The sequence below is a fragment of the Anneissia japonica genome, unplaced genomic scaffold (genome assembly GCF_011630105.1).
Source record: "Anneissia japonica isolate Jap-2015-1 unplaced genomic scaffold, ASM1163010v1 scaffold288173_len209237_cov177, whole genome shotgun sequence".
NCBI lineage: Eukaryota > Metazoa > Echinodermata > Crinoidea > Comatulida > Comatulidae > Anneissia > Anneissia japonica.
Window position 1 is genome coordinate 22,932 of NW_022687201.1, and position 17,368 is coordinate 40,299.

The window sequence follows — 17,368 nt, forward strand, 5'->3', positions numbered from 1 at the left end:
TATAATTGTATACAATATCGACCAAGCATAATAACAATGAAATAAACACAAACACATAAATTACTTAATCTGATAGACATCTTTCGTATCGCGATTAATCACTACCTGTATATTTCTTCTGCATCCCGTACTCCGTTTAGTACCTCATCTCGGCATGTTTCCATGCGCTACTGCGTAGCCTAACCTCACTATACCACAACACGGCTTGTCATCTGTAAGGCCATAGGTTTCAGAGTATCCCTGGGAGTTTAATCTTGGTATTATTTTGATTATTTTTATTTATAAAGGTTGAAAAGCGGGGAAATTCGGGGTTGGGCAAGACATGAACCCCCAAAGCGGGAAAATCCCGCCGAAAGCGGGATGGACAGTTTGAACCCGGTTAGAAAAATTGTAATTCTAATCGAATAAAATGATAATAGAATTTGTTGAGAATGATGTTGCTTCCATTAGATTTGTTTACTGTCATTTGGGGAGGGGGGTGGTTTCTAGAGTGAGCGTTTATTCAAGAGGGGAGAGTCATTTATTCAAAGCAGAGTATTTATTTTTAAATATTCAATTGGCAATTCAAATTTGGAATTTAAAGCACCCAAACCTTTGTTAAGAAAGGACCAAACAGCCATGTGCAGTAGTGTACTGGGATTTTAGACCTTAACTTCAATTGGTCAAATAAGAAACAAGTCAAATAATCAATCAATTGGCCATTTAAAAGCGAAGCGATGAGTTGTTCAGATAAGCTAGTACTGTAGTAGTACATGAGTAGCTAACAGAGAGCAATGCAGGAAGGGGGGGGGGGGGGGGGGCGGGGTTGGGGGGGGGGGGGGGGGCAGTGTTGGTTAAAACAAATTTGCAGAGATTCATTAGTCTGACCGGGGTCAAACCAAAGCACCGCCTAGGGCCACAAGTCAGGATCCCACAGTAAAGCACCAGGTGGGTGCCAAGTATAGAGATTTTAGACCACAAAAAGTAGTTGGATCTGCAAAATTATATTTTAGCATGACTGCTATATTCTCTGGGTGTGGCATCAAATGGCTTCCAGATGGACGACTGAGCTAAATAAAGACATTAAAAAAGACAATTCATTCACATAAGTTTTATTTCTTTTCATAACTAACTACACAAACACATACATACAGAATATTTTGCTGTAAATTGTTTTTTTTTTTCCAAAATAGAATACAGAGGACAAAGAGAGACTTGCAATATCCTACATCCACGATGCTGACAGGATCTAAAGGTTGTTTCTGCATGGAAATATATATATTTATATAAATATATACACATTTATAAAACATATATCTATATGTAATAAAAATAATATAATACTTTGTGAAGGCGGTTAATAATAATAGTTGGTATGGTTTAAATTATGTTCACCAATACCAGTATGGAACCTGAAGCTAATAATGCTTTCAATGACCAATTATGGCATCTTGCCATATTCAAAAATATGTAGGACTTTTTAAAAATACCGGTACAAGCATCTTTTCTGTGATATTTCCTACTCCCAGTTTTACACTAAAACATTTCAAAGTTTAAATTTTTTACATTCAAATTTTAGAATTTTTCACAAAAGAAAAAAAAAGGACCACATCAGTACACTAAAGTCCCAATACCCATCTCACAGCACACATAAAATCAATGATAGTTTTCAAAAAATAACATTCTGATATAATTTCAAGTTTCATGAAAAAAAAATTACTTTGTGAAATATAAGCAAATAGAATATAACCCTGCAGTTGTAGCTAAGGAAAATAAAATGCCCACCATCCAATCCCAGAGTTCTGGGTTCAAATCCTGTAAGCAACATTTTTTTAAATTTTTATATAATGGGACTTGGTTTAAAGAGCATTGTGAATGTTCTTCATTATTTAATACAGTAGTGTATAAATAAAGGATGGGGAACTCACTCCAGAAATTATGTAACCCTCAGTCACCCATACTGAATACTTGCTGGGAAAAAAAAAATTACATATGTACAGGGTAGTTTAAAATCACCTTTATTTTATACCCCCAGCTGGCAACCCAAAACCTCCCAATGTCACCCATCATCAGCCCTTGTCAAGTCAATACCTGTACTAAAGAAATAAAAAAATATATGTATACAATAAATGAAAAAAAAAATAAAAAAATACATGAACAATTTTTTAACAATCATGGTACAGCATGTTTACTAACTTTACTGTGATAGACACTAGAAACTTCAGTTACCCTAGAATATACCTGATTAAATACATTGGTACCTCAAAGGACATTAATTCAAAGATAAATATTGGTCACAAATTTGAAGTAATAAATAGATAGATATATACGGTATTTTATCAAATACTTCAAAGGTATTACATATCAAACACTTATTTGTTGGTCCTTCAATTAATTTTGGTTATTTACTAAAAAACATGGACGGCGATGTCTGGAAAATGGTAACAATAGTATGGACGGTATTTTAATTATTGTTATTCTTCGTACTTGGGCAGTACTGAATCTATCACCATGGACGGATATATGAGTCTATATAGTGACAATTGTTATTTGAATATCAAGGCATACAGGTTGATAAAAAACCAATAGAAAGTTGAACATGTAAAATCGACATTTGACAAGAATCTGAGTATTACTGAAAACATGCTAGAAGAAAGTTTTTAAAAAATTAATAAAATTTACAATTTCCATACTAAATAATATGTAAATTCATAATTTACTTTATCAATATAAGCAATTTCACATACTGTATTCAATAACAAGTAAACTCACAATTTACATGCTTATTAACATGTAAATTTATAATTTACATACTCATTAACATGTAAATTCATAATTTACATATTAAACATTTGTGCACACCCTTTCTTTTTATAATAAAATTCTTTTTTTCACATTCATACTAATCTAGTGGAGTTGTTGAAAATAGCACACGCACACACAAACGCATTATATAAAAAACATCAAAGTACAGGACATACATTGCATCTGGTATTTACATGCATATGCATAAGCTAATTTGAATATTCAATTTAAATTTGCAGCAAGCTTTTCTGACTTCTAAAATATTATATTAAACCAATAACAATGACTACCAGGGTTATTTTACATTCTATTTACAATCTTCATACAAAAACTATATCTCATTTTTAGTACCAAACACGATCAACATGTACTGTATGTGTCAAATAATTTGATTGGTTAATTACCACATAATTATGCACATTCTATGTGTCGGATAATTTGAGTGGTTAAAAACCATACATGAGCTGTATGCCATATTTTTTCATCATTTCTTTTAAAATAAAAAATAAGTTTTTATTTATTTATTTATTTTTAAATTTCAGACAATGATGATATGAATGGAATTTTAAAAATTACCATCTCTTCCTATAATTGTATCTAAATTAAATTTGTTATAAGAAGTTTGATATTAAATTTATTGAAATCTCACAATTTTTATTCATTGACAAAAGATCGATGATACATTTATTACCCACTGAAATCTGTGATTCAATCTTTCAAAAGCAGGCAAAATTATTCTACTCTTTAAAAAAATTACAATTCTAAAATAATAACAGGAAAATAGAAGTTAAATAAAAAACAAAACTGTTATACCAGGAGGTATATAATAAGATATAAAACAAATAAAAAAAATAAAATCACATTTAAAATACAAGATAAGTTTATATGCCTGGATCATACCCTTATGATTTTAAAATGTTATAATATTTTTTGCGAGCTAAAATTTGACGACTCAAATAAAATAACTGGTGCTGTCTTGTTAAAGTACAATCAACCAGGCCTGCAATCAACAACTAATTATTTTTTACAAAATGCACACAACTTTTACAATACAAAATACAGAAACAGAGTTGCAGATTCCAAAATAGCAATTGATAATATTGTAGAAAATTCTAAATATTAAACATATAAAATTATTATTTCATCCAAAAATCCAAAATATACAGGTTATTTAATTTCTAATTATTTTCTACATATAACTTCACTACAATCTTCATTGTGTTTCATCCATCTTCATCATAGGCACTATATAGTAAACAAAGAAACCATTACAACTAATTAAAATATAGGAATGGTTTGAAGGTTTTAAGCGAATGTGTTTTCTTTTGGTCCAACAACTCTCCGTTCGTCTAATATTTTTGTTCCACCTGAAAAATTGCTTTATCAATTTCAACAGAGTGGAATGAAATATTGACTAAAATACTGACCTACAATGTCAATATAAAGAAATTATTTAAACAAAATATTTCTCATGAAAATACAAGTCGACAGAAAAATGTCAACATCACCCAAGCATATAAAAATACATAACACTCACTCAAGGGCAGACTAACACTCAACCACTGATTGAATATCATGCAATTATCTGAAGATATTCAAATAATTTGAATGTTTTATAAAAATAGATCCTTCACTAACAATCTACGATAGAACAATGTATTTAAACAAGATATTGATTGACCATAACATACTGTACTTATACGGAGATTATCAACTAACATTTAGGGAGTTGTATGGTAAAAACAGCTATGAAATAATATGGTGGTTAAGATGTTCGCTTTTAAATTCTAGATTTCCGGGCTCAAATCATTTGAATTTTCATGATTTTTTTGTTTAATAAAAACACTAATTCTACTCCATGGCCCCATTAATGAGACTCGGTCTGTAAGGTAATAAAGTGCTTAATCTTGTAGTTAATTTGATTTTTTTGTTAGATATACAGAAACACATTTGATATCTAAGGATCTGTACTGGAAATGAACTGCTTCTATATAATTTCTACTGTACACTTAAAAATTTAGATTCACTGTATGTAAAATATAATACACAAGGTGTTAAAAATAGATAGGCCTTCATCCTATCACACAGGACAAAGAGGAAGTTAAAATTGCTGGATGCCTTTTGACATGAAAACGCCAACCATCATTGGTCAGTGTCGGTTGCAGCGTTCATTCATTGAGGGCAGCAAACAATTATGACTTCACTTTTACTACAAGACGTTCAAGGGCACAGATACTCAGTTATTGGAATGGACGAATCATCATTGAGATTACTTGGAATGTTATATTCACTAAAAAAATTAACAAAAAAGAGATAATATTTTTTGCAAACAATGTTTATATTGCAGATGATTTTGATACAGTGTGCATAATTATTTCCTGCACTCAAAAACTGATATATTTTAGAGGTAAGCTGTTAATTAGAGCTTGATTTTCTAAGGCATTTAATTTACAATGCCAAAGTTTTAGGTTAAAATCTATCAAAACTGTACTTTAAAAAAAAAATAAAAATGAGACTTACACTAGGTACACATTCAGATTTGTGTTTTGTCTAAAAATAACCCCCAAAGTATGATCAAACCTAGTCTGATGAAGCAGGACATCTTTAACAGATATGGAAAATCACACACCTTGTGTGTTTATATAAAATAAGCTTATGCTACTACACATCTGATCAAATATTGTTTGACAGAAAAATAGAGTATAGTGTATGCAGATTTTAGTTTCATCATCTTCACTTAAACTCCAATTGGCAAGTTATTTGCTGATGGATTTGAATACAAACAAAATGATTAGTCATCACCAAAAATATATTTATTTATATATCTATTTTAAGAATGCAAAAAAATGTTGTGCGTGAAAACATATTAGCGCGAGTCTTACGATGCACCATCAGCGTACACGGCTGACAGTTGGCTCGGACATCGATCAACTGCATTCATCTGCAGCATGTGATGCGTATCTTCGACAACGTGACTTGCGCTCAAGATCGATGCGCCAAACTCACTAGGTGTGTTTGGTAAATCGTTGTAAACTGGGGGAAAAAAAAAATATAAATATATACAGTATAGGGCTCTGATTATTCCACAAGAACCTTCCAAAAAAAATATACCTTCATATTAAAAAAACATTATTCCTGAGTCGGAAAACAACTGATATATCATATTAAATAATTACAATTAAATAATAAAAGTATTGGATTCATATCAGAAAATACCAAAACAAACAACATCACCAACAAAAAAAACAAAACAAAAATAAAGACATTAATAAAATTAAGAAATTAGCTAAAATATTTTGGAATCTGAACGTTGGCAAAAATAACATTTCCAGAAAGTTCAAAATCTAGAGACATATTTTGTTTGATAAGATAGTAATACTCATATCAATTATTATTTGTTGCAACTTACAATTCTCAGAGATTCGTACTGAATGGGCAGACAGCGCCCTCTCCAGTGTCTCCACATTCAGTTGTGGTGATGTCGGTGTTAACGTCTCCTCAAATGTTGGAATGGCAAGCAAACCTTTCGGAGACTTGTATTCATTATTGTTGTTGTTGTGTGGCCTTGGAATTGGATGCAGAGTCTGCAACGTGAGGCTAGGCCGAGCCATCTGGGAGCGATGCACCATCATACGACAATTGGGTTGCCCGACAGGAGGGTGAGGCATGGGTATAGGTTGAGGCTTGTTGCAATTCCCGAGGCCTAGAAAAAAAGATGAAATTTATTTTATATGATTGATTCAATTTTGGCATAATAAATAATATTTTAAAATGTAATAAAATCAGAATGATTGTCAACAAAAGAAAAAAAAACCCCTGTTGAAGTTAATTAAAAGTATAACAACAACAAAGATAATCATGACAATAATGTCCATCTTAAAAAAGATTGAATTAATTCTATTTGTATGTATATTTGTATGGTAAGGTAACTTGATAGTGAACTAATTAAGTCCCTCTATATGTTATTGAGATAAAAAACAGGTACAGTATTAAGTATACCCTGAACCATGAAAATACCCGTCAATTGCTCAGTACATAAAAACCATTCAAACATGATGCCATTATCCTAGGCTATTAACATGATGCTACTACTTGGCCCAGGATATTAATTCCTTTCTTATATTTGTAGGCTCAGAGCTCCTAAAATTTCCCGCCAAGTCAGATCGCTTTCCGGATCTTGTAACAAAATCTTTTGATAAATTTAAAGAAATGGATATTAGTGATGTAGTTTTCAAATGACTATTATCAAAGGATATCCTGAATACTTAGCAAACCACTGTAAAATTGTTTAGGATGTTTGGCCAACAATGAACAACTCCCAAATCTACATTAGATAAGGAATAGGTATTACAGTATATTAACTGGTACTGTATATACTCTGTATGTTTTGCAACAATTTCCATACAGTACCAAATCCCAATTAATTACAGTCTTTATTATCTAGGGTTTACAGTCAACGGGAGATTCACAATATAGTAGACTTTCCTGGATTTAATAGCATTATGAATGATGGACGAATAAACTATGATAAATGGGGAACACAAAAGAAAACAAAAGATATAGAATGACATTGTACTGTATAACAAAAAGATAAAAGTGATAATAAACATTTAAAAATAAAAACCACATATTTAAATTCCAGTAAGCAATAAAATAAATAATAGCCTTAATAAGAATAGCAAGTAAATTTAGAGAAAAAATAAATGAAAAACAACAAAAGCAGAAAGGTGTATGAATGAGTATTTGGAGCCAAAGAAGTCTATAATTATCTTGTTAGATGATTTTTGTTTGTTTTTTTTTTGTGCTAGATAGACTAAAAGTTTCCTGGTTGAGGTTTTTTTTTACACTATCAGTCCATTTACATATTACTGTTATTTAATATAAGCTTTCAGAATGGATTTACAAAATATTTATCTTTCAAACCATTTCAGAAAAAAGATGAGAAAAATATTTTGTTAGTTCGTACATAGGTAAGTTCCAGCTGTCCCTGACCACTGAAAATTGTACAAATTATTTTCTATTGCAGTTGGTCAGATAGATAATTATTGTTATTATTAAAAATTAAATAAATTAAGGCCATGACTCATGCTAGGCTGGCAAACGGCTACCGAAAACACTGACAGAAACCAGGCAAAAGATATGCATTCCTACCCATAAAAAGAGGTCATCCGACAGACCTTATATCTGGGTTGAAATAATGTGTTTATGGACAACCTGCTGGGCTAGGCCCTAGGCTGCTCAAGTTGAGTATTCAACTAGTCTCTCCTGCCTGTCTGTCCATACCCTTTACCTTGACCAATTGGCCTTTCAGCCAGAGAATCTCAGCATTTAAATTCACAACAACTTTCTAAGTGAAGTTGTTCAATGAAGGAATACTACCATAAGGCCATATAAAAAATTTTAGTTTACCATCCTATTTAGTCTGAAAAAGTGATGATAGAGAGAGGGTTTTTTTTCCCTTTCTTTTTTCCTAAGCCAAGTATCACCCTTGAGTTGATTGCTGGTGCACTGATATTCTATTCTAATTCTATGCAGATACTCATCAACGCCTGTTCAGCATCTGGATGAGGACGGGGGGCTTGAGATGAACCATTGCACTGGGGTAACCCCTACTTGTCTCGAAAGATGTACTGGGTTCTTTATAGCGCACATGAGCCAATTGTGTACACTGGGCCTACGCTACGGTTTCTAGTCGTTATCCAAGAACACTTGCTCCACCTCCAGAGGCATAGCCGAGCGTGCCGTTCGAACCAGCGCCGATATTATCTTACTTGAATCTTACTTGAAACATGATTGTTCTAATATAAACAATATCTACTAACTATTTAATACAAAAAGATTTCAAAAATATATATATATTTTTTCAGTTCCAGAGAAGATATGTGCGCGAGGATTAGGGTTAGGAAACTAATAATTTTTTTTATTGGGCCTAATGCTACAACTTAAACTACACTAGCCTCTTCATAGGACTGATTTATAGCAATAAATAGTATATTGCAAACGAAGAAGCTTTGAATACACAGAATTGGGAGAAATATATTACAGTAGAGAAATGAGAAGTAAACTAATTATTACTGTAGATTATATCCATTTGATTGGTACTCAGTAAATATTTCATCTCATCATGATGGACTATTCAGGAAAGCTTGAACATTTTATACAAATTTGGAATAATTAAATCTTAAAATAAGAAAATATATAAAATTTCCAAAGAAACACTCATATAATAAGAAATGAATTTACAGGTAAAATGTGCAGAAGTGAGGGTAAAATAGTTAATACATACTCCAAGTACCAAAATGCACATCATCATATAGGGATTCAATATTTCATGTCATCATCAGGAAAATTCCTGATGATGACATAATTAATGTCGAAATATGAATCTCTACACGATGGCGTGCATTTCGGTACTTGGAGTATGTATTATACTATCTTATCTGAGATTAATCAGTGGACCTATCGGTTGATGGTAAAAGGGATGCAGTTGCAGAGGTAGATACCATCTATATAGAAAATCTCCCGGAAGCAAAAAATCCAGGTATGTATAAATGAAATAATAGGTAATGACGACTTTACAATAGAAAATTAGTCAATGCCCCGTTGCACCAATTAGGCCATGATTTAAAGTACTAGAATCAATATATATGCAGATGGTACCAAAGTATAAAGGAAGTGCAACCTAGATATCCACACACCTGAATAACACACCTGACTTAATAATCACCTGTGGAACAGGGTAGGTCTACTTTTTCCAAACTTGCCCAATATTAATGGAATGATACTTTTGCACAACACAGATACTGTAGTTCCTATCTTCTGATTTTCTGTAATTATTTTTAATTGGTTTTAATTCTTTGTTGTCTTTGCGTTCTTAAATGATCAAGTAAGCACCTTCTCAAATAAGCATCGCTCTCAAAGAAACACAGCACAAAATGTAATTGTGTTGCCAAGCATTGTGCCATGCATTGCAGATGTATTATATTTTTAATAAACTTTGGTGCTCAGGATGTCTTAATATTCCATCATTAGGTCACCATTAAACAAAGTTTTTCAGGAAATATTTTACAGAAAGTTATATAGGCTTATGTACAGCATATATCATTACTTCAATATTCCATATATTTGTAATAAGCGCCCACTCATAAAGAACCCTCCTCCATTGAATAATTGCCTAAAAAATTTAAGAAGCATCGCAATACTTTCATTTGCAGTATGCTTCAGAAAAACATTTTTAATATTAAAATATCTTTTTTATTCCAACATTATTTTATTTGGTTACATTGATTTCAAATCAACAATATTGATTCAGGCAAAATACAGAAGAAAAAAAATAAAATATTATTTCTAAAAATGACCTGAACTTAATGAAGGTCAGATAAAGAACAATGTCGAACGAGAACAATGAAGCTTCTGTAATGCTCCGATGTAATACAACACGCGGCTATCTATAGCAATTTCAATGGAAAGGAAGTATCCATGTTACTAGAAATGAGTGTCATTCAGTGTTACTAGGCTCCGAGGCATCTCAGCAAAGAAAAGGTGACTGTAATCAGAGACAGCGTATACCATGCAGCACCACGATCATCATCGCTATTCTCAGGTAGTCGTGTTTTGGACTCGGCCTTCAAAATTACAAACCACATAGAAGAAAGCATATTTGATAGTGGTCTATGCACATCTCATTGCCCATTTTCAGGTAGTTTGCGTAAAATAATTTGGACCATACAGAAATCACCGACCACTAACTAAAGACATTTGACACAGGATGCTTATACTGCTTCCAACATAGTTCATGTTTCAATTAAATTTTAGAGAACTAGTTTAGTGGGTAAAAATGAAGGACGGTATATCAGGACAACCTCGGATTAGACTAGACAGGCGGAACAGTGAGGTCATTGACCTGCAGTGGCTTCAATGGCTAAGGATGATGATGATGATGATGATGATGATGATGATGAGGATGATGATGAAGGTGATTATATAACAGTAATAATAATAGTGATAATGGGGATATACATACATTTAACTTCATAACAATGAAATAAGTAATGTTGAATTATAATAAAATAAAATGTCTATAATGTGCATATAAAAAGTCCAACTGCAGACACAATCATGTTTCAAGTATTAGATGGTTTATGTAAGCAAAAAATTTGTATATATACACACAAAATTGAAATTGTGAAAATTGTAAAACAGACACGGTAAAATAAATATTTTAAATAATAAAAAAAAACAATAAGCACAGTTATTGCATAAGCACAAATTAATAAATAATTTATAAACCAAAACTATAAATTAAATAGAATGTAAATGTATTGCAAATTTCTTATTGTAAAGCTTTGAGAGGGATGTGAACAAGTACAATGTCAAAGGTTAATACACAGTACACCATAGTTCAAACTTTCATAGGTGAAGCCAACAAAATATTGATAGTACCTGGATTTATACAATCATCATGCATGTTTGCTTCTGCTAATAGTTATAAAGTTGAAAAAGAAAGAGAAAAAAACATTAAATAAATGAACTACATGATAGATACACAAAAAAACAATGTTAAAAAAAAGAGTTACATGGAATTAAATTTTTAAAAATATATTTATTCAATAGAATTATGTAGAGGGAAAGGTCCAAATTAAGTAGGAAGAGAAGACCTTCCTAAATATATTTTTGAAGATTTTATTAGATGGCCAAACAAAAAAAAATACTAGTTTCTCATCCCCTTGTGCATCCATTTTATATGCCTCACCAAATCTTTGTTCACATCAGTTCCTCTTAATCGTTGGGGATACATATTGTATGAATTATGTCAAGTGCTTCTTTTATTTGCTTTCAATGTGTCTACTTGGTAATAGTGAGAAAGTAATAGCTGTTTCCCATCGACCATCTTGGATTTGCCATCTCGGAGTCAAAAAAAAAAAGTGCCCTTATTATTCCTTTTTTTAAAAATATTAGGACGAGAAATTACTTTCTTTTTTACTTCGCCTAATATTCCATATTAAGAAATGAGATTCCATATTAAGAGGCAAGATTTCATATTAAGATATAAGAGCTCCATATTAGGATAATCCATATGAGGAACACCTGAGAGGAGTCTTACAATTGGACTGTACATTAGGAATGACTCAATATTAAGTGACCGATTTTAAAATTGATTTTATTGATTGATTAATGATTACTTAATTGATTTATTTATTAAATTTTTCATGTGAAAACCTTTAACCTTTCTTCAGCAGCAGAGAGAGACTGCTTTCTGGGAATCACTGCAACGTGGGGTTGACATTTGAAAACAGGTCCAACACCCGGAGAGAGAACAAACAAAATATGTTAACTCTACACTTCCAAGGAGGTGATGAGACAAACTTTATTACACCAAATACAAATTTAAGCAGTTAATATAATTTCTATGAATAATGATTATTAATAACAACAAGGCAATGTTAGTGGTCTTATGTTGCCCTTCGCTCTTACTTTCCTGCACTGCAAATGTGTCCTTGGTTGGTTATTTTGTCAGTTCTATGTGGGCTAAATTTTGTGGTACAACATGTCCAAAGCAAAGAATGGTAGAGTTGAATTGGCAATTGTAACTAACCTTGACTTGACAGTGATGGGGGCTTAGGCTTCAGTTGTACTGTCATGAAAGAGTGTGGAATTGAGCGCGAGATTGGTACTGGAGGGGGGTAACTTCTCCTCGTTAATTGAGGTAAACACTTAATTCTGAAAAAAAATACAAGAATATTATTGTACGCTGATATGATTACAATGGCATAAGAGGTTCTAAATGATCAGCTCTTATAAAGAGACTTGTTTATAGAGCAGGGTGCAAATGATCAGTTCTTTACTCCTTAAGTGGCAGCAGCCTTGTAAAGAGATTCAGTAATAGAGAATAAAATGTCACAAAATTAGCTCTCCACCCCCCAAGCCTCATAAAGAAACTTGGTAAAAAAGCACCGAGAGTCCCATATGACCAGCTCTCCAATGCAAGTTTCGTTTGTACACAACTTTTTGTTTAATATAATAATAATTATATAGTGCATTATGAAGACAGCTCTATGCTCTTCACATTACCATTACCCTGGTCAGTGCATTAAACGCCTATGAAACACATACTCAGCTCCTGGGGGAAGACGTTTGATTATGTCATCAACCTCCATCACATTAATTATTCACATGTGACTAAACACCATGTAATGCCTACACCTCAGGTGGTCCATATCATTTGAATTAAGCCCATCAGGTGACATCGTGTGATTGGTCACTGTCATGTGACTGATCAATATCACATGATGTTTTCACACCAGGTGGTTCATATCATTTGAATTATTCACATCAGATGGTCGACATTATGTGATTGGTCATTATTATGTTACTGATCAACATTCTTTGACTCACTCACATCATACCTCCATGCTCACATTAGGTGGTCCATATTCTATAAGTCCATCAACAATCAGTCCACATGTGGATTACCTTTAGATTGACTTATTCTAACTGTTCCACCTGATATACCTGTAGATCTATGGCCCACCTGTAGGTTCACCTGATCCACTGGTAGGTAGATCCACTCATCCACTGGTAGATTTACCTGATCCACATGTACATCTAATCATCCACAGGTACATTTACCTGATTTACCTGTAGATCCATCGCCCACCAGTAGTTTAACCTGATCCACTGGTAGATCCACTTATCCACTGGTAGACCTGATCCACATGTACTCCTTATCATCCAAAGGTAGATCTACCTGATTTACTTGAAGATCCACCTGATTTACCTGTAGATCTATGGCCCAACTGTAGATTCACCTGATCCACTGAAATCCACTCATCCACCGCTACATCTACCTGATCCACATGTACATCTAATCATCCACAGGTAGATCTACTTTGATATACCTTTAGATCCATCTGATCCACATGTAGATCCATCTGATTCACTTGTATATCTATCTAATCCACCTACCCTACCTATGGATTTATTTAATTCACCTACATCCACCCAAATATTCATCTGAATGTTAATCCAACTGTAATTCTATACAGTATTCCAACTTTGTACCTATAGATCCAACATATCTACTTATGCCTACCCATATCATCAAATCCTTTAGGCTCTTGTATCAGACAATAAGGTACACACTGCTATAAACCTACCTCTGGCTTGTATCCTCGGAAGTTGATAAGGGATGAGCAGGACCATGAGGGCTCCCTTGTAAGCTGTGAACAGGTGATTGATGGTTGCCATAGTTGGATGCACCCGTAGCTGTGCCGCTTCGACTTGATTGGACACTTGAATACAATCCTATTAAAGGTGTAACAACAATGCTTATTTATATTCGATAAATAAATACCAATTGATACACCATCTTTTTATTCATACTTAACATTGTTAACATACATATGGGAATCACAGCCATTTTCCAGCATTTAAGACAAGACACTTGCGCCACCTATTTTACTGAAACTTCTTATGCGATTGAACTACCATTTACCAAAATCGCACTGCGCTCTAAGTAACGGAAAGAGGCCACTCAATAGTGCCAGATAGATAGGTCGCAATATTTACTGGTTCGCAATGGCAAAAAGTGTTCTTTCCGGTCGCGATCTCGTGGCTGTACCAAAGGTGGGCTTAGCAAGAGGCTTACTGTCTTAGCACCCAGTCTAGTTTGAAATTCCCACTAACATCGTGCAAAATTCGTGGAACTTTGACACAGAATATGCCAGGGACTTTAACTACCAATTTCACCGTGGTTATTTCCCACACTTGTGCTACAAAGCCCTCGCAAGTATACCCCATAAATGCTGCAACTCCCCCTCCCCTCTTATACCCCACACTTGTGCTACCAAGTCCTTGAAAATATACCCTGTAAATGCGGCACCTCCACGTATAGAAATATTTAAGAGTGACCCTCCAAGGTTAAAAGGCATAGGCTACATCAACACACATTACTACAGTAGTTAATCCTTAATATAACCTGCATTTTATTATGTTGCCCATTGCTTTTCAAAGATACCTTGATTCTATATTGCTTCTGCATTTTGAAGAACGTCTAAAGTGCATATAAACACTTACTACCAATACAATTATTTAATTCACACAACAATCTACACTAAACCACCTTCACCCATCACTATGTTACTTTGCTCTCTACAACACTATTTTCCCTTGTAATCTGCATTGCACAATTGCAAGAAAAGAAACTATATCTAGCACTATGTAATACGAAACGGTATACATCATAAATTTTGCCCTGTCCCTCAATTTGGATTATGTTCGCACAACCCCACACGCTGTCAAACATTAACGAAAGGTGAGTTAGTTATTTCTATTCTTCCTTGTAAACTTGCCTTCTTGCTATTTTTACTTGCTGACCTAGAACACATGATAGCCTGCCTCTAAAGGTCAGATTTTCATATAAACTCCGAAATCAAAATTCAATGTAATTAGATTAATTTTCCTGCTGAGGTATCATATGTAAACTGGGATTTGAGAGACGTTGTGGCACCAATCAATTCACCCACCAGCAGAAACTTTTGGAGGGAAAAATATTGCCAAAACTATTGAGAATGTTTTATTTTCCAAGAAGGAAAGAGCTTGTAAAAAAAATAAATTTATATTTTCTTGACATTTACTCCAGATAATCATAAAGCATCTGGATTTAAGCACACAAACATTTACACAATATTCTAATTTACTGTTATTAAAAGTTTTGGTTAAATTTATCAACTAGGTTATTATGAAACAGTTTAATTTAATCGCACTAGTTACAATCGTATAATATTGTTTTGTAGGGGGAGTGGATTCGTTTTAGTATTTCTTGAAATATAACATGGAAAACTGATATGAACTGGCAAAGATATGAGATATAGGGAGAAACTGAAATAAATCTATGGTGTTTAGGTTTTATTGTCCTTCTACTCATCTATTATAAGGTACAGCTTTTATTCTCAGACCAAAAAGTAATTTTCACTTGAAATACAGCAAAAGTGTTGATTACCTGCCAAAGTCAAGTAGCGTGAAAAATCAATTTGCCACTGCCATGATCAACCTTTGACCCGGGTTCTCTAGCGAAAGGAACAAGATCAAGTTTTGGATGGGCTCAGTGAGGACCTGAGCGAGTCACGCTCGGATCTCAAGCTGACAGCATTAACAATGAGCGGGAAAAGAACCTTCTATTGGTCCACCATCTCCGGGAAGCCAATGTATGTTCCAAATTCTCCTTGAACACCCCCAGGCAATGACAAACATATCTTAACATAACCAATCTGTTTACTTATTATAAAGCAAAACCTTCCCAGACAGTTTGTGTACAGGTATTTCAGGTATATTTTTCTCAAACTATTTAATCAATAAATCAACTGCACACAGGTAAGTTTACAAATCATGAATTTTATTTATGAGGTTCAAAAGTTTCTTGTGTTTGTGTACAACCAGCAATTTACAACAACACATAATTTGAACAAATACAGACAGATTTGTTCATACATGAATTATAATACCAATGTCTCCCAGTGTTGTCTAAAACTTGAGCAAAAAAAAGGGGCAAAGGTGATACCAAGGTAAAAATTCATTTCCTAAAACCAAAACCACTTCTGTATATTTAATATTTATTTGTCAAGTAAAATACAATGATAATCCTGTAAAACAACAAAAATACTAATGTAAACTATAAAATATGAGAATCTGTTATATAGTACTACAGTGTAACAAAAACTATAAAAAGGTAAAATTCTTTTCCAAAAAATAATGTGACATACAAGGTTGAATTTGTAAATAAAATTCTAATTGAAGTATGTTTATGAAGATAACAGTTTTATATGATTTATATTTTATTGATGCTCCATGTAACATTAACTAGCCTTTGAGTACAGTTAAATTGTAAGTCAAACTGAATTTCCAAAAAGACAAATAAAAGGAACTATGAACATCATCATTATTATTATACAATTCAGAAATTTCCCAAAAAATAATTCTGTTTATTCAAAAGGATTTCCAAAATAATTCTGTGATGTTTAATTTTTTTAATTAGAGAAAAACACTAAAAATTAATTTGTAAAATAGGGAAAAACAACACAACAAAAACATAAAGTTTGTCCACCAAACAGAATATCACATATTCTCTGTAATGGGAAAACAAAATGTGATATAATTTATTGCAAACCTTTAATTTGAGATTGGAGTAGGCCTATATCAGTTTTCATGTACTAAGAATGTAAACTACATAAACACTGTTAACTTGTTGATTGGGATCTGACAGTACTACCACTTGTCAAGGTGATTTGGTTTCAGCAGGGAACATTTAAATTTCAGGCTGTTTACTAATAATGGCTGCCTCAATCACAAAGCTTTTCTACAGGGGAATTCCCCCATCTCTTATATTATTTCTAAGCTGTTTATTCACATATTGTTGATACGAATGATTACCTTACTATTTAGGCTTAAGAGGTAGGGCATATGGGCCCTATAGGTCTTCCTATAATGTCAACTCGCACACATTATAAATTAACTTCAAAAGCCTATAGATCTAAATAGGTGATGCAGTATGCTAAATGTTGGTCACTTACGAACACCAAGTTTATTA

The 17,368-nt window shown here is 33.0% G+C and overlaps 1 protein-coding gene across 3 annotated transcripts in view; it reads right to left on the reverse strand.

Moving 5' to 3' along the window:
- Positions 1 to 1,075: 1,075 nt before the first annotated feature.
- The window catches only part of LOC117118241 (transcriptional activator GLI3-like), a 72,994-nt gene continuing 56,701 nt past the window's right edge, over positions 1,076 to 17,368 (reverse strand). Inside the window, exons 7-11 of one of the 3 annotated variants that reach the window (XM_033262775.1) lie at positions 13,941 to 14,088; positions 12,380 to 12,504; positions 11,227 to 11,259; positions 6,194 to 6,487; positions 1,076 to 5,817 (exon numbers count right to left, since the gene is read on the reverse strand). In XM_033262775.1, the coding sequence (XP_033118666.1) occupies positions 5,663 to 5,817; positions 6,194 to 6,487; positions 11,227 to 11,259; positions 12,380 to 12,504; positions 13,941 to 14,088 (755 nt within the window). In that variant the 3' untranslated portion in view covers positions 1,076 to 5,662. Of the gene's footprint in view, positions 5,818 to 6,193; positions 6,488 to 11,226; positions 11,263 to 12,379; positions 12,505 to 13,940; positions 14,089 to 17,368 lie in introns of all 3 variants that reach the window. The other 2 variants (XM_033262766.1, XM_033262783.1) reach the window with 2 other exon arrangements.